Here is a 26,450-nt window from a genome sequence, read left to right on the forward strand (position 1 = left end):
GCCACATAAGAAAATTCCTGACTCATGCTCAGTTGGCTAAAAGGTCAACACTGCTCCTTAAAAACCTCCTGGGGCTTATTGCATCTGCTGACAGAATACAAAAAGAGTTATACACCAATTAAGTTAGTTTCTAAACATATGTAACTATTGATTCAATCATCAATAAAGTTATTTTTGAGACTTCCAGATAATCTTTTACCATTTTCTTAAAGAACTTCTTAAATATCATTACATTTGTGATGAAAACATAATCTGAATACTACGCTATATGTACAGAGAGTGGTAAATTAAGAGATATATCAAGAAGTACTGGTCCAGAAATCTTATTACCTTTATTAAGTGTGACTGGCAAAAATGCTTACTTTAAGGCTAATGTAGAAAGCTGATTTCAGCTGCCCATAGTTTTGTGACAGCGTTGTGGATGCAATGGAACAGGAGTGGTGCCATCAGTTAGCAGACCAGCTGACAGCTGGGAAAAATGGACAGGCTTTCAGACAAGCAAAATCATCTCTTTCAGGCATGAAAATACTCCCAGATTATGCACTGTCAGTCTCTTCCTTTTAGTTATTGTTACATTACATGTCTTAGAAGGGAGAAGGCTAGTTACCTGAGCATGAAAAAGTTCTGACCTGTAACAGTCACAGTTTAACTCAATCATTCCTGAGAATCTCTTTAAAAAGATACCATCTCCTGTGGCTTTGTTTATGTCACATCCTAATGCACACTGTTCAGAGAAGTGAGTCCCTGAACAGTGACCAAGGCTACTGTTCTTTTAAGATCCTTCTCTCCCTGGTTGCAGGGTTGAGAGGCACATGCTTAGCAGAATATGGGACAAGAGGATGAGAACAGATGGCACAGTGATTACAGCAGTTGAATATTCCCTTGTGCTGCACAGCAGCTCACTTAATCCAAACTTTCCCTCAGTCTTGTCATTCATCTGTTTGCCTTCCTGGAGCCAAACATGACATATCTTGGGCCTGATCTGCAGAAGTGCTCCCATTAAGGGTTTGACCATTAAATGTTTTAGAATTGCTGTGTGCTTTTTAAGCATAATACATGGGTTAGGTACCAAAAATGATACTTAATTTTAGATATTTCTCCAGATCACATGAAAATACTACTAATGTAAGTCACAGATGGAAGACAGCACCATTTTCTGGTAGGCAGCCGAAGAAGACAGAAAAAAAAGTTCAATCAAAATATTTAGAACCACTGATTTCATTAACATGCCACCTTCACAAGTAACACAGACTCCAGGTATTAACAGCCAATCTGCCCGAGAATGGTCTTGGACTCTTAACTAACTTTTAAAAAAAAGTAATCTTAGATCACTTTTCTAGTACTCTCAACTGTAGTAACTGATATGCTACCATTAGAATAAATACAAAATAATGTAAAATAGTATTAGACTAGGCACACCAGGAGAATTAAGTAATGCACATCACTTATTTCAGCTCCAATTACCTAGCGTTCAGCCTTGGAGTTTAGTATCTTTCGAAAGTTTTATAAAAATGTTTCCATTAAATGCAAAGTATACATGCTGCAATACACAAATACGATTTCCTTTTTTGTTCTGTTGTATTAAGTAGGTTCAAAATAGTTTGTAAGATAATTAGAAATTGTTTAACAGATTTCACATGTAAGATTTTGTGTGTTGAGTTAATTTGAGTTTGGTTCAAGTTGCAGTCTTGAAACTTATCTAACCAATATTCTGGTTTCTCCAACCTGCTGTATCAAAATAAACAGGTGGTATAAATAATGCTACATCTTCTCTGCCAGGAGCTGGGCTCTTTGTCTGGACTAAGAGAGGAATGATGGAAGAAAATTGTGTCACCGTTACATTATACACTATAAAGTACAGTACACTCCATGATCCTTCTGAAGAATCATGCTGAATTGCCACTTAATAACAACCTTTCCATTTATTTTGTTTTTAAAAAAACCTCTAAACTTCACTTATATAAAGTACTTAGAGGAAAACCCACTTGCTGGTGTCTGCAAACTGGCAATGTGCTTTACTTGAACACTGCTCTATGAAATAGTTTCAAAGAAAGACTGAAACATTGTTCCATGCTCTTTTAAAGGATTGAAGAGGAAGACTGATATTTTCCAAGCTGAAGTAGATAATTTTTTATTACTTTTAAAAGTCATTAATTCCTGCTTAAAAAGAGCTCTTAATAAGGCTTCCTCAAGGAGATTACACAGGACAAGACCCAAATATTTCAAGACTGCTTCTACAGAAAGCAAAGACATTTCTTTTCCATCTAAACTTTCAGGTAGGTTTGAAATACGCTGCTGCAGAAGGGTACCTTTTTCACATAAAACTGGGAACAGGAATATAGTTCTGAAACAAATGTACTGAAGTTATAAAGTCCAGTCCTTTTCAGGCAACCATGACCTGGAACTCTTTTCAAAACACTGATAAAACTTGACCTTAAAAGTCAGAGACTTCATATAGGACCTCCTCTAAGAGCTTGTGATTTGATGTAGTGTAGACACCATTCATATACTCATCATCCACTGTTTCTCAAAGCATAATTATCTTAAATGGTTTCACTCTTCCATTTTTATAAGATGAAGCTTACAGGCTGGCATGATCACTTCAAAGATTAAATTAAGTGATCAATTTTTGTTCCAACTTTATATAGTATTTGGAAAAACTCTCATAGTGCTGGTATGTAAGGTCTGGGTTCTCTAAACAGAATGCTTTATCTAAGCTTTATCTAAGAAAACAATTCAATTTATATACTGTTTGTAGCATGTGTGGTCAATATTTAGAAGAAATTGGGAAAACCAAATGGAATCTCCATACTCTCATTGCTGTTTCGCTATTTTCCTCCTAAACCGTTTTCCCAGCCTTGTACACCACCTACTCCTTACCCCACTTCAACAAGTTCCCCATTGCAACTGGAAACTGCCCAGCAGAAGTCTGGAGTTGCCAAGTGTAACAAAACAGTTTTATACTTGAGCTCCAGCACACAGCAGCAAAGCAGTTGTCTTTATATTATTATGTTGAGACCATTGACTAGAAAACATTTTACTAATTAAAAAATTTATTAATGAAGAGCAACAGAGTACTATGACGTTTACAACTCATATTTACTGTTATTATCTGTCTCAAAAGCTTCCATCACAAACCAAGTGCTGTACTTCCATATGCAAAGTTACATGTATCAAGACCCAATAATGTAAATACACATAAATGAAACAGGACTTGCATAGAACTAATACTCAATCCCATTTAGTGTCCAGGACCAATTTTCTTGGAATGTCTTATCTGCTAAAAATTTTTCGGCTGATCGCTCGTTAGTGCCTTACAGCATATAACATAAACAAAAGCATCTTTTAAATATCTATTTTGAACCAGTTTAAACAATTATTGTGCTTTGCATATACACAATTGTGTGACTGTGCCCCTTGCTTTGATTCTTTTGTGAAAAGAACTGACTTGAAGATTCTTAAAATATGTAGCTATAGGATGCTTTGAAATACTAATTTACTGTCAAGTATTTATGGTGAAGATAAAATCCATTCAATTACTGTTTTCCAAATATAGCAGTAAAAACGTTTACATGTATACAAATATTAATTCAGAAACAATATTCCCAAACCCTTACTTCTTAGAAAAGTGTGAGAAAATACGTAGGTATTGAACAATAATACATGGCCAACACTCCTGCAGGCTTTGCAGCCGGAGAACGAGCAGAGAGGCAGGGGAACGCCTTCGGTCCCGGGTAGCCCCGTGCAGGGGCACAGCCAAAGCGGGCGTTTCTCAGCCTTGGCGGTTCAGCCCACACAGCCCCTGTGACACTGAACACCTGCGCACAACCAGCAGCGGCAGGCAGCCCTGATGGTTATTCACTCCTGGCTTTTCCTCCTTTCACTCCACAGATCTCAGGTGAGGTAACGCTCCTGCTGCGGGGAGGCCGGCCCCCGCCGCTGTCCCGGCTGCACCCCCGGCGGCACCGGGTACCCGCCGCGCTCCCCCGGCGGGGCGGGGGCTGCCGGGCCGTGAGGAGCTGCCCCCGGCCCGCGGTCAGGAGGGGCGCGGGGAGCCCGGTGAGAAGATGCGGCCCGGCCCGGCCCTCCCGGGCCGCTGGTGGCGTATCACGCCGCCCCTCGCCGGCGGAGCAACAGGCAGCGGGGCAGTCCCGTGTGCTCGCCCCGTCGGGCGGCCGGGCCGGGCCGCCGCCGAGCGACGCCACCGCCTCCCGCCCCGGCCGGCCGGGCCCGCGGCCTCCCAGCCCGGCCCGCGCTACCTGTCCGCCGGGCGGCCCCTCCAGCAGCTGCGCGCAGACATCCGAGCACTGCCGGAACTTCCGCCGCCTGAAGCAGCTCCAGGCCTGGAACAGCGGCTCCAGCTCCAGCCCCATCCCGCCGGCAGCAGCTCGAGCTGGGCCCCGGCGCCTCCCGGCCCGGGGCGGGGCGCGGGCGGCCCTCTGCTGCCGCGGGACCGGCAGGCTCCGCCTCGGCCTGGCCGGGCCTGCGCGCCGCGCCGGGAGGCGCCGGGCGGCCCGTGGGACCGGGCTCCGCGGGGCCCTGCGGCCGGGCCCGGACAGCCGCGGCCCGACTCCAGCCAGGGGCTGCGGCACCGCGCCTGGGCCGAACCCTGCCCGCAGGAGCCTCCCGCGGGCTGGTGCGTGGATGACCGAGAGTAGCGGCTGGCCTGTGACGCTGGGAACGGCAGCCGTCAAATAACCCCGCTGGTTTTACCTGTGTCCCATGATTTGCAGCCTCCCAGTTGCCAGGAATGAGGTTAAACATTCTGTGGACATCCAAAACTTTTTTTTTTTTACATGCCTTTCTTTTGGCCACCTTTTGCTCCTCTTCCTGGTCTGTTGAGACTTTTATTCCACTGCCAAGCCAGTGTACTGGCCTCGTACTCTTTCCCCTGTTGCTCTGCCTGGGTCTTACCTTTTTGGTTGGTTGGTTGGTTGTTGTTGGGATTTTTTTGTTGTTGTTTGTTTAATGTGTGGCTTCTGTGTCTCTGATGGGAACTGCAAGCTCAAAGAAAATGCCAATGATGAGGGGTAATGACTGAAAGCATGAGTAGGAGACTTGCCCTGCTGAATAGGTAGTAAAACTGGTGCAAAGATTATGAAGGGCCATTTCGAACTGGAATATATGCCTAAACAAGAGGATACAGTCATTGAATCCTTATTCGAGTAAAATGTCCTTTAGAGTCATGGGAGTCCTGGCTGAGGAAAGTACAGACTGCTGCAAACAACACTTTTCAGTCTTGCACACACCATTAGTTCCTTTAGTTCATTAGTTCTTGTAGGGGAACAATAAGACTGAGATATTTAGAGATGGAAAAAGCTGGAATCCAACTGCTTTTACTTTTTATGTATTGTAAGATGCTGGTTGCAACCATCGGCCCAGGTAAAAGGAAGAAAAAAATCTCCAGGGATGCTTGGAGAAATAATTGAATTTGTGATGTGAAAATATCTGATGGGTGAACAGTAACAGGATAGCTAAAAGCATGACATTGGCATTTTAACAGATCATTCTTGGTTTACTCCTTCTGTCTCAACTAAACTATCAGTTTGTCCAAGATCCGTGAAATGGATATCCAGGCTAGCAAGATCAATGCCAGGTGGAAAGGTGGAGAAACAGAAGTGCCAGTCCCAGGACTACGGCTTCTTCTAATATGGGACTAAGTGGCTTGAACTGAAGTAGCAGCTATAGACGTCTGGGTTTTGGTTGTCCCATGGAGAGTACACCAGAGTATTGGGTTTGCGTGGCGACATTTTAGTAGCAAGGTGTCTACAGGGGTGGCTTCTGTGAGAAGCTGCTAGAGGCTTTCCCTGTGTCAGGCAGGGCCAATGCCAGCCAGCTCCAAGATGTAGCTGCTACTGACCAAGACTGAGCCCATCAGCGATGGTGGTAGCACCTCTGGGATAACGTGTTTAAGATGGGTGTGGAAACCTGCTGCAGAACAGCAGCCAGAGACAGGAGTAAGAATATGTGAGAAACAACTCTGCAGACACCAAGGTCAGTGCAGAAGAAAGGGAGGAGGTGCTCCAGGCACCAGAGCAAAGATTCTCCTGCAACCCGTGGTGAAGACCATGGTGAGGCAGGCTGTCCCCCTGCAGCCCATGCAGGTTAATGGTGAAGCAGCAGAGCCCACACTGGAGCAGGTTTGCTGGCAGAACTTGTGACCCCACAGGGAGCTCATGCTGGAGCATTCCATTCCTGAAGAACGGCATCCTGTGGAAGGGACCCACACTGAAGTTCATGGAGAGCTGTTTCCCATGGGAGGGACCCCATGCTGGAGCAGGGGAAGAGTGTGAGGAGTCCTCCCCCTGAGGAGGAAGGACTGTCAGAAACTACATGTGATGAACTGACTGCAACCCCCATTCCTCATCCCCCTGTGCCCCTGGAGGGGAGGAGGTAGAGAAAATTAAAAGTGAAGCCCAGGAAGAAGAGAGAGGTGGGGGGGAAGGTGTTTTAAGATTTAGTTTTTATTTCTCATCATACAACTATGATTTGATTGGTAATAAGTTAAGCTAATTTTTCCAGGTTGAATCTGTTTTGCCTGTAACAGTAATTAGTGAACAATCTCTCCCTGTCACTGTCTCAACCCACAAGCTTTTAGTTATGTTTTCTCTCCCCTGTGCAGCTGAGGAGGGGAGCGATAGCGCGGCTTTGGTGGGCACCTGGCATCCAGCCAGGGTCGATGCACTATAACAGGGGAGCAGTGATCTGAGTGAAGTCTTTACTGGGGCCCGTGCCATCCGCAGTTAAGGAGGGTGGAAGGGAAACAGCACAATAGCCTCTATCCATTCTCTTTTTAAGTCATTGTAGGAGTCCACGTGTGCTGTATTCCCACAAAATATTTAGGAGATTTGCACAAGGAGACACACAGTATACCTGAGGTTGCTCAGAAGAGTGAACAGTATTTCCTGTTGCTCTGTCCAGACTGTCTGCTGTGATACTGTATGCAGTTGTACTGCTGTGACTGAGTAACTACTGAACTGTACAATATTATCCCATTTTGTTTACAAATTCTTTCAAATGGTAAATCCTTCAGCATGTATTTTATGGTCTGGCTTAGCACAATGAGCAGGATGTGCTGTTCAGACAGACTGAACTTTGGTCAAAAACTAAAGATTTATTAAAAATACTAACTTGAAGTTCCTCCACTTTTGCATATATTTATGACATGATCTGTTTTTAAGTGCTTTACATGCTTGTTGAATGAGTTACTGCATTAGGAAATTCAGCACATCTGGGCTGCCACTTTTTTATAGAACATAATGTGAATGGCACTTTTGGTTTGTAGAGATGTATTCTCAGGTCAGTACATTTCTTACAAAGTTGTTAGATTAAAACACCAAACTGGTGTTGGCTGGTTTACTGGAAACAAATAATGCCAGAATGTTTTATGCTTGCTGTTTTTAGAAGGCAGTTTTCTTTTGTGAACAGCCCACCACATCAGTTAAACATGCCATTTATCTACACAGGAAAACAGAGGAGACATAGCTCCTAAATGTATTGATTCCAACACTTCTGTCTTAAAAACCTCATAATTAAAGTGCTACATGTAATTTTTTCTTTGTGAGCACCTGTTTTAAGCCTTAATATCTTAATGACTACTTCCAGACTACAAAGTAAATTAAATGTCAAAGGATGCTCAGAATGTTTGATTATAACAGTCTTTTTAATTATTTTCATTTTGAGATAATGAATCAAAACAAAACACAAGGAAGCAGTGATTGTGGGCAGACACAACAGATTAAGGTTTCCAAGTACTCTGTCAACATGGGAACCATGCATTCAGGTGAGCAAGTAGTGGATCAGTCGTACGACTACTCTGTGCTGTGGCTCACCTGAGGGTGTTTGGCTTGACAAGGAAACTGTTTGCTGGTGAAAACAATGGATCATCAAGGTGACTTGGCTTTCTAGCAGAAAGCAGTGGAGACCCAGAAAGAGGCATGAAGCTGTATGCTTTATATGGGGGGTGAACGTGGAGTCTCTCTGATGAAAGCTGGTGGCTTTTCAGCAGAAAAAAATGTGATGAGGCTGTGTGACTAGAAATCAAGGGGAACAAATTGTGAGTCATGTGAGCTGCCAGTCTATGGTCCCTGGTCATGGGAGGATGCCCCTGAAAGCAAGAAAACCAGTAAGCATTTCCAATAGCTGCCTTGGGAAGAGAGGTAGAAAATGAATGCTTTTCATATAAAAGAATTGCTGTATATTTAATCAGTAATTCATATATTACTGGACTTCAGCCATAGTTTTATAGCACCAAGATTCTACCTATAACAAGAAAGGTCACAGTCTTCCAAAGTTAGCCTTTTAGATACTGTCATATGGCTTCTCAGTAAAAGGAAGGGAAAGATGGTCCCAGAGCAATTTTTATTTATTGTATTTGGTAATCAAGCTGAAGTAATATTGTCCTATGGCAGCAATTAGATCAAAATGAATCTTCAGCTTTTTTACAACTAGGTTTTACAGTCTTGAGAATGACAGGAAAATTCTTTTTCTTTCTTTTCAAGCTGTAATGTGGAAAGGGATTTTGCTCTCTGTTTGGCTGCAGATAGGAGAAGGAGTGGTTTTTTTTCAGTTTCTACATTATGATATGCATCTAATTCAAAGGTATGAAGCTGCAAAGAATTCTCCTGGCAAGCCTAATTCATCCACCCTTGGCCATGTGAACACTCAGAACTAAAATCATGAATCAAAAAACTGTACCTTAACTCAAAGTTCAAAGAAAGATGAATCTAATAATTTTTCAGCAATACTTACATGAGGAAGAACCTTTGATTATTGTAGCTCCAAATGTAAAGCAGCTGTGGTTCTGGATACTTAGCTTTTATCAAAACATTTACTTTCATGGCCTACCTACAGCATGTAGAATAGAAACACAGTCAGTCTCCTCCTGCTTCCAGATCATATCACAGTTTTGTCTGAGTTCCAGAAGCTACACATGGTGCATTGAACATTTCACTGATAAGTGCTCCAGACAGACAAGTTCATATAAGGCTAGGAAAAAGCAAAGATGGACAGAGAAATGTGTGTGCACCCAAGTCAGCAGTTATGGTACATCGAAGTCCCTGCTCATGTGTTGCCTTTCTACGTGCACTATTCAGAGGATGAATATAGGCCTGAGAATATCTGTGTTTGTCCTTCATAAAATGTTAGCGAATGTCAATTCTCTAAACTGTGGCACTGTTTTGGTCTTGGAAACAGCTGTCTAAAAACTATGTCATGATCCTGGAGCAACATTGCAAAGATGACTCAATCCAATATTGACAGATTTCCGTCTGAGCAGAGCACTTAGACATACAATTACATGTGATTCAACCTGTCCAGCCTTTCAAGTAAGGCGAATCCCATGGTGCAGATGCTATTTGCATCCCTGGAGTCCAGTCCTACCTCAGTAGCAAGCATAAAAATGCGTTCTGTCTGTCACAAATGCCCAAGGGTGCCACTGGTGTGCTTTCTTGGCACACTTATATCCTGGCTTGTCTCTAGTATTGGCACAGGGATCATCCTATGCATGTCACCTTTGAAGTCTTTTCCACTGATAATGTGGGCTTTCGCTTCTTGTGTAGGGGAGTGTTCTGAGCTTTTTAGTATGGGGACTGTCATTTATCGTGATTATCAAAATCCCCAGATTCGAACCTTTTAACGAGTCTAGTACTTCCTCCAAATAATAATCTCTGTGGGTAGCCACATTCCACTTCTCTAACTTACTGAAATACTCTAACTTACTGAATAAGACACACAAAGTCCCTGTCTCTGTGTGCTTTGTAGAGCCCTTTATGGCAGTACCCCTCCAGAGTAACTGCATGAAATCCGAGCAGCCAGCAATTAGATTCAGGGCCTATGACCAGACTACCTGCAGGGAAAGAAAAAGATGTAATCTGTTGCAGCTGAAGTTAGGTGACATATAAATTTGGGACGTTTCATACCTGTTCAACTGAGCAAGTCACCATCCATTTGCCTACGATGTTTATTTTCAAATAAACCTGGATCTGAATACTTATTTCTGGCATGTGTAGAGGTACCCTTGCACACTTGTGTAATTCTCAGATACAGCACAGAAGCTAGATGGGCAGCCCAGCAAGTATTTCTAATACTTGCTGCCAACTTTCTGGAACACTGATAACAGGATTTTGGAAGCCAGTAAATGGTAAATAGCACATTAAGGGGTATGTCAAATAAGACTACATAGGAAAACTTGCAGGAACACAGAAGTCCTTGAAAGGATGTGTAAACTCCCTGGCTGACTTAAGATATAAACAAATCCTGATCATGGTTTAGGACTAACTGTAGGACTGGTTGGTGGTGCTGATTAATTATCCTGTGGCATATGAGAATATGCGTACCGCATACCCCATTTTTCTAAAGCCATTGGCTATCTTGAAGTTGGACTGGGTGAGTCTGAGCCAAAGGTCAGTGGAAATTTGACCCTGCAAAAGTTTTCTGCATCAAAGGTTTTTGTTCTCAGGGCTTCAAGTGGTTGCAACTCTGTACGCTAGTCCTTTGTATGTACACCTTTCTATGCATGAAGTAAGCCATGGGTGGTTTCTGAGTTATCATGGTAATTTAAGCTGTATATGCTAGATCTAAAAAGAATTCAGCCAACTGGGCAGCAAATGAGTGTCTTTTGTCCGCTTAATGTAGCCATGCTACACAACTGGCCTGTAAATAAAATGACTCTGCCATCAAATTGTATTCAGTGTTGGGCTGACAGAAGCCTGGAGAGCCCGTTTGGCTTCTCAGAGGAGTTTTCTCACACTGCAGTACATGAGATGACGCTCAGTTGCCCTCAGATGGGTGACCTTTGTTGTTGGGAGTGCACAGTCACAGCTTGGGAGACTGAACATGCTGGCCCTCCCCCACAAAAGTGAGAACACGGTATTTTTCAGACTCTCACATTAGTACCTATGAAGTATTAAGGAGCAGTTTTAATCTCTGGAGCATTTCCTTTGTGATGTCATTTATTCAAAGATATATCTGACACCCTATCTGAAAGCTGGAAGTGTTATTTATCACAAGACCGCTATTCAGTGGCTTATGGGAAATTAGTGATTGGTTTCAGTAAAATTAGTCGTGCTTAAAAATCCATGTTATACTTCAGGAATTATCACTTCTGGCATACCTGTGTACAGTGTGTGGGAAAATAATAATTTTGAATGTGTGTGGAAACTGCTTAGGTCCTTTCCCACAGGTCAGGGCTAAGACACTAAGTAGCTTGCTAAAGCTATCTGCTTTTCACACACTCTCCCAAAATGAGGAAAATCGATTCTGTGGAAAGATGGGACAAAATAAATTTGGGGGATTATACCTTGGATGTACTTAATTTGTGGGAGAAGAACAAATTATAAATGTCCTGTTTAACACTGATGGAAAAAAAATATCATAATTTAGTAACAGCGACATCCTGGGAGGGATTGTCTAGGTGGAAGACGGGTTCCACTGTGTGAAATGTTACAAGTAGTGTTTATACATCATATTATGAAAAGTGGAAGTTGTTTGGCTTGAGTGCAATATAGGCTTGTCTGCATTCTTTTTTCAAAAGTTTTGTAGTCTTGGGGTTAGTCCCTTCTGTTACTTTAAGTAGAAGTGGTTAATTTGGGTGTAATACTCTAATGTCTTCCAACCATAATGAGTCCCTCTGTGTTCATTGTGTCAGTGCTATCTTGGGGGATCAATAGGTATGTGATATAACTATAGAAATCATCAGGGTTTATGAAAGAACGGTCACGTGCTTGTCTTGTATAACTAGGCATGTTCGTTGTATTAAAAGTGACCTGACCTTAGTTTGTGTGTTGTGAGAGACTATTTTCATCTTCAGTGAAAGGCCAGGAAATTCAGTGGTGCTGCTTTATTTACAGCTGGACTATTGTGATGATATCACTGTCTCCTAGGTAATTTGCAGCTTGCCTTAATTAATTTGAACAAAAAATAGAAAATTCAGGAATTAGAAGTAAGGGACAGTTTAATTCCTCTTCTGTCTGTTTGACAGAATGATGAATTCAGTCATCGTGAATTCACATTATTCTGATAAAAACAGGAATAGAACCTAAAAATAGTTCTTAAAATTCTGTTGATATCTTAAAATTTCTGCTTCTGTCAGTTACTCATCTCAAGATGTAAGAATACAGAAGAAAGATGTAATTTCCTGCTCAATACAATTAACAAGGGCTTGAAAATGAAAGTTGATGTTACTACATGTCTACCTGCAGATGGCCTCAGCCAGAGATGTCTGGGTAGCCTTTGAACAAGAGCTGGCATCATGGAAGATAACATGCAAAAAGGGTTCATTCTAATGATTCAGATTCATTTGATGTTGGTAGAATTGAGAGCAAAGAGCAAGTTTTGTCTTGTGTGCTTTGAATGAATGCAAACAGGACTACAGATGAGGCCACTCTGAGTGCTGCTTTCTGTGAAGGCCCATAGTCGTGGCAGAAGAGCACAAGGAGGAAGTTCCCTCTTTACATGCTATTTTCAGCAAGAACCCTGCCATCTGAAGTGCAGGTCACATAATAGTTGCTTGTAGAACCCCATTCTTACTGACTGTAGAAAATTAGGAGAGGTCATGCAAATGAAATCGCATTAAGAGCAGCGTTTCATGCTGAGGCTTAGATTTAGCATCAGGGAAAGTAATTTGTAGTAACAGTTGCAGGTTTCATTCTATGACCAGCCAAGACAACAATATGCATCAATAGCAACTATTGCTGTCACAAATAAGAATACTGCTGCTTCTTGCTGATCATACATGATATCCTAACCATGGTCTAGCTGAGAAGGGATCATCCAGTGGCTGATAACAGAACTTAGGTGGCAATACTGTTCAGGTCCCAAGCCATTAACATTCATATGGCTTTAGGTGTCCCCTATACTATTTACGCCTGGACTGAATGTGATATTTGTGATCAGATCCACGCCTCTTTTACTGTACAGGATGAACAGGATGTTTTTCAAGTGAGATTGTTACCTTCCTTATCTTTAGTGTTTCATATGAGACACTATTTCTTGTTTGATGCGGATGCTCTGTTGGCTGCGCTAAATGTAGATTGGTGTTCATTACACTAGCAGGAATCAATGCAACTACAAAAAAACCCAGTGGTCTATGAAACAGACTGGTATGTTATTTCCATTTAAAGACAGGTTGCAAAAAAATTTTGCACTGACGACTGAATGCTCAGCTTAAAAAACTGGGCTTGACACTTTTCTTTCTTTTCAAGTTTAGAGCAGCTAAACTAGCACACTTATTTGCAGTGGATCCTAAATATCAAAGTAGAAACCCTGATAATAATACTAAGTTAACTGTTATATCTGAAAAGTTTGCTGTAAATGTGTTTGCTCATACATAAATATATACACACACATAAACATGAAAGCGGTGGAGAGAGAATACTCTTGGCACTCAGTCTACAGTATTAATTACAAAGCCTTTCCAGCATCATCACTTGATATATAGCTGTTCCCACAAAAAATTATGTAGGTGCCCTACAAATCTACTCTGTTCCTTTTTTCAAGGTTTGCATTCCACTGCTGGATTAATAGTGCTATGCTATTTTTTAAGTTTCTCAGTATTGAGAGTTAATACTGTTACTTTTTAAAATGTTTAAATATTCTATTTCCTTCAGTTCTTCTGAGTATTTATATTATCACTGGTAGATGATGTCATATTTGATAAACCTGCATTATTGCATGTTGACTCTATGTAGTGACATACGGCTAAGTTCCTTCATGATTCCTTTTAACAACTAAGCTTTTTGAGAGCTTTTGCAAAGTCGGTATTGTGCATTATATTTTTAAAAGCTTGTCAACTACTTTGTAAAAAGATGTTATCTTGACCTGGCAATTTTTAATCTAATAATTAGCATCAGCCAGCTGAAATTTTAATTCATCCCCCCCAAATATTAACAACATTATTTGGGGCTGATCATCCTACCCTATTCTAGTTGTAAAGAAAAAACTGAAAACAGGTAAAAAAATTACCCCTGCATGCAAACAAGGTGTTACTTCAAAGGTTTTTGATGACATCATAAGAGGGAGCCATAGATAACTGTCACATAAGCAGAGTTTAAAATAAATTGCATTCTATGTTTAGTTTAGTCAACAGTTGAAATCAATTGATTTTGAGAGTTCGGAATCAGATTTTCATCATAAGTCTGTTGATAGAAAATGCATTGGAATTTAATCAGCCTCTCTTTATGGGCCTCATTTAAGCCTGTTTAGGTTGTCATATGTTATATCAAGTGCTGGTGCTTGATCTAAGTTCTTCAAATCACCTAGATGAATAACTTCAGTACACATGTACTTGTACACAAAATGCAAGCTGAAAAAAGCTGTTTAGATCCAAGTGCATGTGTGGTGACTAGAGCCATGTTGTGTAAACACAATGTCATTGCTGAAAGAAACTGAATGCTTCACTGAGTGGCTTCAAAATGTATTCTGGTGTCAGATTGTTGGCAGTCTGAAACACAGTTTTTTCATTGTTTATAGACCAAGAAGAATTTTTTCACCCATGTGCTAACACAGATTTTAGGGCCAATTTTTGAAGTTTGTGATAGACATTTTAAGAAAGAATACAAATGTTAGTGTCTAACTTCTGAGACTAATATTAAACATAATTTTCCTACAGTAACTTCAAATCTGGAACTAAATGTAGAAGTGCTTTTGCATTTATTTGGAAAATAAATGTGCTGTGATGGAAATTCTTAGACCTCATGAGATTTTTGCCATTAAAATCATGGTAGGAATCCTCTCAAGTTTCAGAAGAGAGAGCTGTTGAACTTCCCATTACAGGAGAGACCCTAAAACAAGACCTTCTGGTAAAGATGTCACAGCTAATGAAGCCAGTACATGGTTTTCAGTAATTGAGGTAATTGTGTTCCCTCTGCAGTTTCAGCTGGTATTCTTTACTGATGTACTTGCATCACTTCCTGTCCTAAACACATTTATTTCTGCTTTAGAATGTCTAGAAGCTGTTGCTTTCTATACTAATGATGGATGAATTTAATTTCAGTAGTGTTTTTATCTTGTACATCCCTTTACCAGCCCTACGTTAGGAAACCATTATGTGAGGACATTTCTAAATCAAATTTCTGTGAATAAATATATCACAGCCTTAGCTGCTGTCTGTACTGTGAAAATTACATGTTCATATTCTTTTTAATAGGGTGCCTATTTCTTCCAGTGCCCAGAATGAATGTTTATCAAAAGCACAGGAATACAATTCCTATGATCATCAAGGTGTAATTTATTTTGCAGAAGCAGGACACATTAATGTCTGTAATACTTAATTTCATACACATATAATTGTTTTATTTTCATTTCAACCATTGTATCTAGTTTATCAATCAGTACTGAAAGAAAACACATGGATTTGCTGTTACCAAGTTTAGAACTGCTATTAAAATGGTTACAATATTGGATGATGTTTCCCCATAGGACATGGTTTTAAAGAGCAATTGCATTTTTCTCTTCAGAGCATGTCAGCTACAACATTCTGAAATTGTCAGAATTTTTGGAGGTAAAGTATAATGTACTCGTGGCTTGCTGCTCTTTAGCTCATCATTTTCCCACACCTTGTTATAAAGGTATCTCCTTGTGTGACCATACCCTGTACATGTTCCCATCTTCTGTTTTGTAGACTCTTCTGTGTTGAGATTTGAAGAAATCACTGTTTTTCTGTGCCATTTTCTTAACCTTAATTCCTTTGCTTCTTGATGATGCAGTAGACTTACTGATTATTTTCAAGGATTCCTACCTGTAATGTTACTTTAAAAAAATATATATCTCTATTGTTAATTTAATAATATATCTTAGTCTTTTAAAATGTCTTAATAATTTGCATCTTATGTGTTGGATGATATGGTACAAAATCTTCCATTAAATTTTCCATTTTCTGAAAGACAGTTAACTCAAATAGTATTTGAGTTTGATGCTGTCTTTTTTTTCTTGACTTCTTATTTTTATCCAGTAGTAAGCAGGCCTTTTTGATCCTTAGCTTTTACCTCAGTGCTATTGAATGGTAGCAGGTAATTCTCATTACTTTCTCTGTTAAATAGGTTTATAAGTTTTGCAAAATATTATTTTCAGACATTGTGTTCCCATAATGGACTGAGACCTTTTATCCCCAAGGATGCTGAAATGAACGTTGTCACTGTTGCTTATCTGCTTCATGTTATATAATTACTACTTGAACCAGGTACCATTATTAGGACTTAACAGAGAATAATCACTCATCTCGTGTGCTCTGGCATTAGCTGTTGCAAGAGCATTTGTTTAAAAAATCACTTATTTAAGCCTTGTTCCATTTAGCAGAACTTGAGACGCATTGTAAATATATTTACAATATGCTAAGAAGTATGTCTTCTTATAAGTACGCGTTGTGAGACATTAAAATGCCACTTAGTTGATTTTCTTTAGAGAAATGATGTACTTGTGTCACTGTGTATTAACCAAACACAATTTGCAGTGATGTATCTGACATCATAGGAAAGATGTAAGCCCCATCACAGGTAGCTGAGGCAGAACAGCTAAATACCGTCTTTCACGTGTCAAATACCGTACTGGCAGCACACAAAATGTCTTATTTGGCCAAAAGCTTGTTTATTTTCCACTACAACCATGGGTTAATAAACCATATCTTTCCCTTCCCTGCGAATACCGCCCGACCTCACGGATCCTGCCGATGGAGATCAGCACCGCGGACAGCGCCGGCCGCCGGCACGTGCTAGCGCCGGGCCGCCCGCGTGCCCGCCCCGCCCCGCCCCGCCCCGCCCCGCCCCGCCCCGCCCTGCCCCGCGGGGGGCTTGGAGAGCGGCTGGAAAGGGAGAGGCCGCGCTCGGTGTGTACATCCCACCAGAGAGCGAATGGAGAGGGACTGGTGTCAGTCCCAGAGCACCTGTGCAAGGTACACAAGGAGGCAGCGCTGGTGGCAGACGGCTCGGGTGCCAGTGGCCCCTGAAGCCCTGGCTGCCCGCTACCAGGGACACTGGGTGCAGACATCTAGGTTGGTAGCGGCTAGAGGAATTATGGTGTCAGGCCTGAGTGGGAACACTAGACAGAGTAAGGGTGGAGGAAGAGATGGTAATGCTACGCTGCTTCCTACTCCTGGCAAAAACAAATGCTGAGTGTGTAAAATTTCATTTGCACCCTCTATGTGTTAGGGGTTAGCATAAGGTTAGCAAACTACGGCCATGGGTAGTTTTCCCCTTGGAATCTCCTCTCAGCCATTTCCCCATCTTAGAGGTGGTAGTCAATTCCAGGACAATCAAAAGGAAATATTGGCTGTGTGGGGTGTGACATGCAGCTCTTCCCATCCTCCTTGCATTGCATATATGTAGTTTTTCTGACTACCATTATGGGTTCTGCTGTTCATTATGGGAAACATGATCACCAACTGCAGTTACAGCCAATGTCATTACGTAATAAAGTTTCTTCCTGATTGCTGTCCAGAGGTCCAGAATTTCACTTTAAGTAATAATCTAACAAAAGTATGTATTTATATATAGAGAAGAAAGTACAGACACCGTAATTATGTATTTTTGTACATTCATGTTTAAATATGCAATAAATTTGCAAATGTGTAAAGAGAAAATTTTTACACAAAAATATTCCCACTTTCAAATGAGCTTTTACAACAGCAGAAGTCAAATAAGTAAAATAAGTATCAAATGCCTATGTCTGTTGATAATCAATCCAATTAACATTTAAAAGCTTGAAACAAGTTTTTCCAGTCATCATGTACATTCAGTATTTTCAAATCTACTTTCTCATAAGCTTCATCTTATGAAGGGAACAGTCTTGCAGCTGTAATCTTATTTTTAGCCTCAATATATTTGTAACTTTATGGAGCTGCACAAAATCTTACTAGCAGTTTGATTAAATGTATATTGACATTCAAAACATTCTGTGGAATTTAATGGGAAGCAACACAGAAATGCAAATTTTTGGGGGTTTTGTTTTTCAAAAGCACGCCAGTGTTCATTTCTTTCCCATATTATTTCCAGAATAGAACTAAGCATCATTGTTATAGACCTTTTCTGTAACCACCTTTCCTATCAAAAGAGCTGAGGTAGCAACAGCTGTACAGAGTTAACACCAGAGTAGAAAGAGTAATACATTTTGTACTTCTAAGACGAGCTGGTTGGGAATTTTCCAGTCTGTTTCCCTGGCTAGTCTCCCATCTTGGGGACTCCTGAGAAACTGCAGCTACACAGGTTCCAAGGTGATCTGGCTGTTTAGGAAGCAAACAGAATGGCAAAAGACTGTTTATGATTTCTGAGGAAGTAACATTTGCTTTATCTGTTAGTGAACATATATGACTTTTTGTCTTGATTAGGGATAAAAGCCCTTTTCTTTCTTTCTCTCAAAAAATTTAAATTTTTCACGGAAGGGGAGGTTTCCTTGCCTTTATATTTGAGTCAAGTTTCAGGCTGCATGGGGAAGCTCTCTGCAGACTTCTGTTTTGTGCCTTGTGTTGTTTTCAATAAATGTGTGGGACTGAAAGCTGCATCTGATCCTGCTGTTATGAAAATCCTTATTGTCAGAGCCTGAGAAAAATAGTGTCTTTCAGTCTTCTAGACTGTGGAAATATGTTAATATATAGCTAACTGACTAGAATGCCTAAATACGTTTTTCCACAAAAGAACTCTTTTTCTAAAACAATGGAAGGAATAATATTAAGTTTACTCAATACAGATTTGAGAGGAAACCTCCCACTAAAATGAAAACAGAGTAGCATGGAAAAATGGCTTAACATGAAATAACTAGTTAGAAGTAAAAGTTTTGTGGAAGAAATGTCAATATGACTTATGAAATAATAGAAGAGAAACAGAAGTTAAAGAAATGGAGATTAACAGATAAATCCTGACAAAATACATACACTTCGAAAACCAAATCTGTGCTGGAAGTAATAGGAAAAGAATTGGGTTTATTTTCAATTCTCAAAACAGGCTAGTTATCCAGGACCTTTTAGAATAATTATTCAAGTTTTTCGTGCAAAACTGTTTGCATGATCACATAATGTACATTTATTTAGCCAGCTAGGTACTTGGTGGTGCGACAAAGCCGGGAAGCCGCACGTTCTGATCAAATTCTGGCCGCGGCGGCGGGCTCCCCGGCGCTGCTGCCTCAAGCAGCACAGAGAGGTCACCTCCCGGTCCCCTCCCCACCTGTGAGATTGGACAACGGTGACTTTCGCATGTAAAACGCCTTGAGATCTATGGATGAGAAGTCGTGTCACGAGGAAAACAAGGAATGGATGGGGAAGTAACTTTTGTGTAGTCCATGATGCAGGCGGTGGGCTTAAAGGGTTAAATATTAGTCATTACAGATTTCGGTTGGCATTTTCTTCTCGGATGAACGGGCCCTGGAGGCCGGCAGCGGCCGCGGGCTACGGGGCGGCTTCCACACAGGGCTGAGGGACCGATCGGCCCGGCAGGCGCCGGACGGAAAGGCAAGGGGCCGGTGAATTCCCGGGAGGGGCAGCAAAAACAGAAAGCCAAACTTGGGGAAAGGGGAGAAGACACAGGCTCGCTTAAAGAGAAAAAAAAAAGGAAAAATTTTAAATAAAAAGCCCCCGCGAACGCACGAAGGCGCAGCCCGTTCCCCCCCGCCCCTGCCCGCGCCGCCATCTCCTCACCGCCGCGCCTCGGCCCGCGCCTCGCGTCGCCCAGCGGCCGTGGCGGCGCGCGCCCTTCCCGCCGCCGCTGGCGCAGCCCGCCCGGCCGCCTGACGGCGCTGCCCTCGGCGCAGGCGCAGGCGCAGGCCGGGGCGCGGTGGGGGGGGCCGGCGCGGCACCGCGCCCTCGCTCCGCGTCCCGGGCGGTGTCTCAGTGCAGCCATGTCTGGCGGCGCGAGGCGGCGGGGCGGGCGCGGTCGGCGGCGCCCTCTGTGAGGCGGCGGACGAGCGGCGGCGGCGGGCATTCATGTCGGCGGCCAGGGATTAGCGCGGCGGACAGCGAGCCGAGCGGAGGGGGCGGCCGACCCGCCGCCTCCTTCCCGCGGGGTCTCCGGCGGGAGAGAGCCGTACCCGGCTGGCGGGGGCGGGGGGACATGGCTGACCGGAGCGCGCCGAGCTGCCACCTGCGGCTGGAGTGGGTCTACGGTTACCGGGGCCACCAGTGCCGCAACAACCTCTACTACACGGCGGCCAAGGAGATCGTCTACTTCGTGGCGGGGGTCGGCGTGGTCTACAGCCCCCGGGAGCACCGGCAGAAATTCTACCTGGGGCACCAGGACGACATCATCAGGTACCGCCGCGGGCCGCCTGGCCGCATCCCGCCGCGGGCCCCGGGCGCCCGGCTCGCCCCCCGCCCGGCTCGCCCCCCTCCCGCTCCTCCCGGCGTCCTGGCGCGGGGCGCGAGTACCCACCGGCCGCCCTGGGAGCCGTCCCGGTCTCTCCGGCGATCCCTCCCGCCTCCGGTCCGGCGCCCCGGGGCTCGGGGGAGCGGATCGAAATACGTGAAGGACAGTCAGCGCTTCCTCGCCCCCGCCGCCCTCCCCGTCCAGGCTTCGCCGTGGGTAGAAACAGCCTGGAAATAGCTGTTGGCCGTCGGGTATAGCGGGCCGTGGCTGTGCCGGTCCCCTCCGCCGGTCCCCCGTGCCGAAACTTGCCGGGGCGCCTGTGCGGCCGGCGCGGCAGCCCCAGGGTCGCCGCTCGGTCCCCGGCCGCCCCCGAACGTCAGCGGGCCGGCGGGAGGTGAGGGGGTAATCCCGTGTGTGCCCTGAAGTACTTGGGCTGCGGAGGAGGGTTAATCTGCGGCAGGTAGACCTTTGGCTCACATTTAAAAGGCAACGATTACGTGGGGAATTAGTGGTTTGCCTGTAAACTCATGCAACTTTTAGGGCAATCTTAAAAGATCAGCCTTTCTTGGAAAATTGTGGTATCCCCTGTAGCTCAGTAGTTCAGTTGGCAGTAAATGTTATCCGGTGCTGCAGTGCATTGAAAAAAAAATTACAAACTGATGTCGCAGAAGAAATGTGCTGGTGTTATTTCTTAAATGTATTGTCACTCAAAGGATGCTTTTATGAGCCTAGTGGTGCTGTGAGATCAATGAGAGAATTTGAGGAGAATGAAGGGCAGATGTGAGCCTGAGTCATCAATCCTTTCCCTTCCAGTAGGTGTCATTGCGGATGGATTTTTAAATTCTGATTTCCTTTCTCTTCCTGTTAGGGTAAGAGGTAGCAGTAGACAATTTTTTAGGTAATTTACAGCACGAAATTTGTTTTCTATGGTGCTTAGTGCTCCAAGGCATGTCTTTAGTGTGTGTTACTCATGTGAGTAACAGGTATTACCTGCAGAGAGCAGAATAGATGTTTTGTCTTTCATTTAAGCTTTTAGACACATGAGAAAACTTGGTCATAATGGCCACTTTTTTTTTCTCATTGTTTAAATCTTCTTGCAGAAATTTAAGTAGTTTTGAAGTATGACCGTGAATGTCCCGTAGAAAGGTGTCATGTCTATAGTGTATTTTTCCTTGGTGCTAAAAATGTGAAGAAAAAGTAGGCAATGTACCATTATAGACGTTGTACTAGGGGAGTTGAATCAGAAGTTTGAATCCCTGTTATTCGCATCATTTAATGCTTTAACATTCTCATTCTAATCCATGAAAAAGTGTTTCTTAAGAACTGCTAGCCCTCTCAGATGTCAGGTGTTGCGGGAAATCCAGATCCACAAGTTCACATTGCACGGAGGAAGCAGTGGCTCATTACTTGTTCTGATCTAAGGTCCAAGGTTGCTGTACTATAATAGTACACATTTAATACCATGTATTCATGCATGCTTCTGAATGACACTATTTCAGTAGGACTCCTTATAGTGTAGTAATTATGTGGTTTGAGCTACAACTGGGGAAGTTGTTTAGGTTTTCCTGTGGTAACAGTGTTTTGCTCACTCTCAGTTTTGCTACGGTGTGCAACATTTGGCCAAAATGGGACAGAACTCATTATTCAGAATGGCACTGAACCAAAACAATCTGTCTTAACAAACCGGAGAGATACTATCTAATTTTTGTGGGGATGTACTTTGATTTTTGTGGTACCATGACCCGGCATACTGGAGTTTCTCCTGCTTTGAATTGCACGGATGCTGTGAGGATATAATTATGTTAAAGCATTACAGTTTTATGTAGTTGAATTTTGCATGCTTCTTAAATACAAAAGCTATACAGAAATGTTAGTATGCCTAAAGAAGAATACTCGACTTAAAAGCAGCATGGCTATTTCTAATAGTAAGATGAGACTTGCAGTGATCAGTGTTTCACTTGCTGCTTTTTCTAAAAGCAACATGGTACCATTAAATGCCATCATCCTGTACTTTTCCTGGCTGAATTTGGGTACCTAGACATGTTAGTTCTCTGTATTTAAAGCAGTCATAGTACAAAGGTTGAATTTTAAAAAAATGGATTTTTAAAATACCAGAAATGAGGTGCAAAAATTGCATTATATAATACAGTAATTAGTGTTACTGAATTTTCTCTCAGAAAATAGCAAATTTAACAGTTGTATTGCAAAAAATCGTGTTTTAATAGGCTCAGCAAGTACCTTCCAAATGCTGAGGCGTTTGTGATGTGTTAGAGAAAGCAATGGGAGGATTGAGTGTCTCTACAAATATGGGACCTCATTTGTGAAAGCAAGCCTAGTGTCTGAAAATCTTAGGTATTTAAAGAACCAAACTTCCATGAGCACAGCTCCATAGCTACAAAGATTAAGCAGTATATATTGCATGCTACATGGTGATATTATTAGTACTCTTCATTTTGAGAATTTTTATATTATTTGCATGATTTGATGACATTCTAATTTTATGTATCAGTCAGAAAGAGAGGAATTGCAATTCTTAAGTCAGACACCAGTTCCTTAATAGTAGAAACAGTATTAGATTAACGGACAGCTAGAGGATATTTTCCTTTGGAAAATTTCTAGCACTAACAGTTTGTCTTCTGCTGTGAAGTTTTACCTCCTTTTATTAAACAGAAACCTATAAATCTGCTGTAAGATTGTTATGATTAGATGTTTTAATGTAATTTATTGCCAGTGTAAATGTCTAATCTCAATTTTAATCACAGTATCCACCCCTCCACCCCCCCTACCCCCCTCCCCGGCTCAAGTTAATTGTGTATTGGAAATAGGAGAGCTCTCTTTCTGTATGTTGTCCCTCGGTTGTATCAAACAGTCTTTTGGAATAGAAGAGGGTAATTAGGATCACTTGTGGCCTCTTTTTATTAGTCTGGCTTTTTAATTGAACAATCACAGTCATCCAGCTCCATTCTGTCACTAAAAGGGCTTCTCTTGCTTTCTGGTGAGCTTTTGATTCTTATATTTTGGGGTTTATCTCTTATGAGAATTAATTTCCAGAAACCAACCCACTATTCTGGAAGATAGAAAGTATCAAGTTTTCAGTCTTATTTGCCTCACATTTCTTATGCATCTGCGCATTTTTATTGAGGTCCTGGGTGCTTGCAGACACCTGTGGAACACATCACTTAGATGCAGAAGTGCTTTGGAAATTGGCATCTTTTGGAAGTGCTGATGACTGAGGCTTTTTTCTTGCATTTTTAGGAGTAAATAAGGAGGAAAATCTTGTGCATGAAATCTCACGTGGCTTGCTTTAACGGTGCTGTCCATTGCCAGCAGCGTAACTTGGATGTACACTGTGTTTGCAGAAGATCCCCTGTCTGGCTTAGGCTGTGTATGTGTAGGAAATACTAATTTTGAATATACACATGAATTACTCCTTCAAAGTTACTGATTTAAACTGTGTGTTCTACAGGATTTTATAACCCACCAAACTAGCTTGTGCAGTGTAGATTGGTTTGCTTTATTATAGAGGAGGAAGCAGCAGTGTCTTGGTATGTTCAGGTTAGAGCTTTCCTTTGTTCTCTCTTCATAATTTTAGTGGTTTAGAGGAGCATGGCTTATTTAATGTAGGCTGTCCTTCCCTTGTCTGAGACCTTAGGGTGATTATATTTAATCTTGATCTCTATAAAGATTTCAGAAAATGCCCCGTCAGAGTATTAACTTGTCATACTGGAAACTGATGCTCGTGTTGAGGCCCCTTATCTGCCTGGGCTAGCTAAAGCATGTTCATGTACCTTAGTTTCTCTGATGGAAGGTGAGAAAATTGGAAACCCTGAACACATCCATCTTTTAAAATGAATGTCTCCTGGCAAAAGCCTTTGATGTTACCTGGACTATTCTCTATGCTGACATGCTCCAAGGAGACTTTTAGAATATTTTTTTTTCCTTTTGATGCATGTTTTCTCTTCCCCCCTACCCCCATACTAGGCCTGTGACCCATCCTTTTTTGTGAGCTTAAGAATATTGGAATTTTTCTGGGAATTAACTCTTCATGTGACATTCATGATGCTATTGAAAAGCAAAAGCAAAACCTAAGATCGAACCAGTGCATCATTTGAGATCTTTAGTAGACTTGGCAAAAATGATGTTTTGCTTTCCTTGAGATTTGTTCTTCAGTTCAAATGTTAGCACCCATTCGTAAGCCTGCCCTTGTGTACCATTATCTCTATGCTGGTGCAAAAAAACTGCACAGCCATGCAGGTCAAAGAAGAAGAGGAACTATGTTTTTCTGTCAAAGGGAGACAAATCAGGAAAGAGTTGTTACCCCATCCTACTTTTTAAATATCCATCATATGAGTTAGCGGCAAATAATAGCGCTGTTGTATGCTCATCCAAGAACTTTCTCACCAGTAAACTGTAACTACTTGATTAAGATATCTATGATACATTTAGGTTTTGTTCCTAAACATAGTAGCTGGCTCATCTTATGCTAGAAAAAAATGCTTGAATTTCTGCTGATAATACAATCTCTAGCTCTGCTGTAGAGCAACCATAGGCTGTGTTTAATAAGTTAATTTCCCTACTTGTCTAGAAATCTGTGTATTTTTCCTTGTCTTAGATTAAGTCGGGGGGAAGGAATCATGCATTGTCTACCGTGGGACTCGCAGAGTTCTGTTTTTAGGGCAGATAAAACTTCAAGTCATGCAGAAAATATTAAAACTTTACTGTTAGGAGTTCTAGCACCAGAAACTAACAGATCCCTTGCCACAGAGACAGAGGACAAAGAAATTGGTACTATCTTCAGTTTGGTTAAAAAATCTGGTTCTTTCCCCCTTTGTGCCCCTCTGTGTCCAGGACTGTAGAGGGGTAAATTGCATGCGTATAGAAGGCAGAGATATATGCAAGATAGACAGCAAGAATTTCTCTGTATTCTGGCAGAAATAGGGTTTGTTTGTTTCCAGCAAAATAGTTCACTTGTCTTAACAAAAGCTCTGATTTAGACACTTTTTCTTATTTATTGATGTGAACTCTCTAGGCATCATCTTGGACTTTGTTTCCCAAGGAACAAAACGAAGCAACCAAAACTCTGGCCACTTTGAACTGCAGTCTTTATTTAAAACTGTCATCTTTCACATTTCAGAATTTGGCTCAATCTACAAGAGGTAGTCCTGCTGGAGATTCTGTGATATTGCTCCTGTATTTAAAGACAAAACAAGCCATTTCTTTCTAGTGCCAACAATTCTGAGGTTCTAGTGAAAATCAAAATCTTTAAAACCATGTCTGTTCCCTGGGGGTAGTGCTGTCCACCAGCTTGGTTTGAAGGAGATTTTTCTGCCTGTTGCTGCACCCTCAACATTAGTCTTAACCATCAGCATCCAAGAAATTGTTGGACTTTGTCAGCTGGTAAGACTGCTACTAGGTACTGCTCTCAGGAGGCAGGTCCAGGCATTCTTATGTGTGGCTGTCAACTGTGGTTTGCCATCAGAAATTCTAGCAGTGCAGTGATTAATCACATCCTAGTTTGGGATGATGATTCTGGTCTTTTCCTCATCCTCTCTTCTTGTTAAATATGCGTTGTTACGACTTTTAGTTGTTGGATGACTTCTGTAAAGATGCTGTGTATTTCTACCACCTCCTTGTATCACTGCCTCTTTGTTCCCTTTTCATTGTTAGATCCATGTCATGAGAAAACCTTAGGAAAGAAGATAGTATCTTTTATCAGAAAAAGAGCCAAACAGAAGGTTTCACAGGAATGTGGAAGGAGGGATATAGTTTTGTTTCCATCTTTTCTGCTTCTCTAGTAGACTGACACCCCAAGATCCATGCTAGTTGTCAAAACCCTCAACAGATAATTGAAGTAATTTAAATTTAGGGTACCTGCTGTCAGATTTATTGTCTTGTTCTTGTCTGGAATAAATGGTGTATGTCTCTGACCTAACTCCAGTTGACAGTTGAGCACGAATGTTAAGCAGTAGATACTATGTACAGCTACAAAAGTCTCTCAGATGGAATTCTATCAATTGGTTTGGCAGCAGATCCGTGAGTTTTCACCAGGAATTTCATGTTTAGTTGTGTATTTTGGATTCCAGGGAATGTAACTGAATGAATACCACAGTTGCCACATGTAGAGATATCTCTTAGTTATCCATTACATGTGCAACCTCTTCTGTCTTT

At 42.1% G+C, this 26,450-nt stretch overlaps 2 protein-coding genes across 3 annotated transcripts in view; one reads left to right on the plus strand and one right to left on the minus strand.

The window, feature by feature from the left end:
• The window catches only part of TTC8 (tetratricopeptide repeat domain 8), a 44,571-nt gene extending 40,114 nt beyond the window's left edge, over positions 1 to 4,457 (minus strand). Inside the window, exon 1 of one of the 2 annotated variants that reach the window (XM_055715102.1) lies at positions 4,260 to 4,457. In XM_055715102.1, coding sequence (XP_055571077.1) covers positions 4,260 to 4,373 — 114 coding nt within the window. In that variant the 5' untranslated portion in view covers positions 4,374 to 4,457. The remainder of the gene's footprint in view (positions 1 to 4,259) is intronic. The other variant, XM_055715103.1, reaches the window with a different exon arrangement.
• A 15,311-nt stretch (positions 4,458 to 19,768) lies between these two features.
• EML5 (EMAP like 5) overlaps positions 19,769 to 26,450 on the plus strand; it is a 110,727-nt gene continuing 104,045 nt past the window's right edge. Inside the window, exon 1 of the mRNA XM_055715104.1 lies at positions 19,769 to 20,227. Within this exon, the coding sequence (XP_055571079.1) occupies positions 20,031 to 20,227 (197 nt within the window). The 5' untranslated portion in view covers positions 19,769 to 20,030. The remainder of the gene's footprint in view (positions 20,228 to 26,450) is intronic.

Source organism: Falco cherrug, chromosome 7 (assembly GCF_023634085.1).
Source record: "Falco cherrug isolate bFalChe1 chromosome 7, bFalChe1.pri, whole genome shotgun sequence".
Lineage (NCBI taxonomy): Eukaryota > Metazoa > Chordata > Aves > Falconiformes > Falconidae > Falco > Falco cherrug.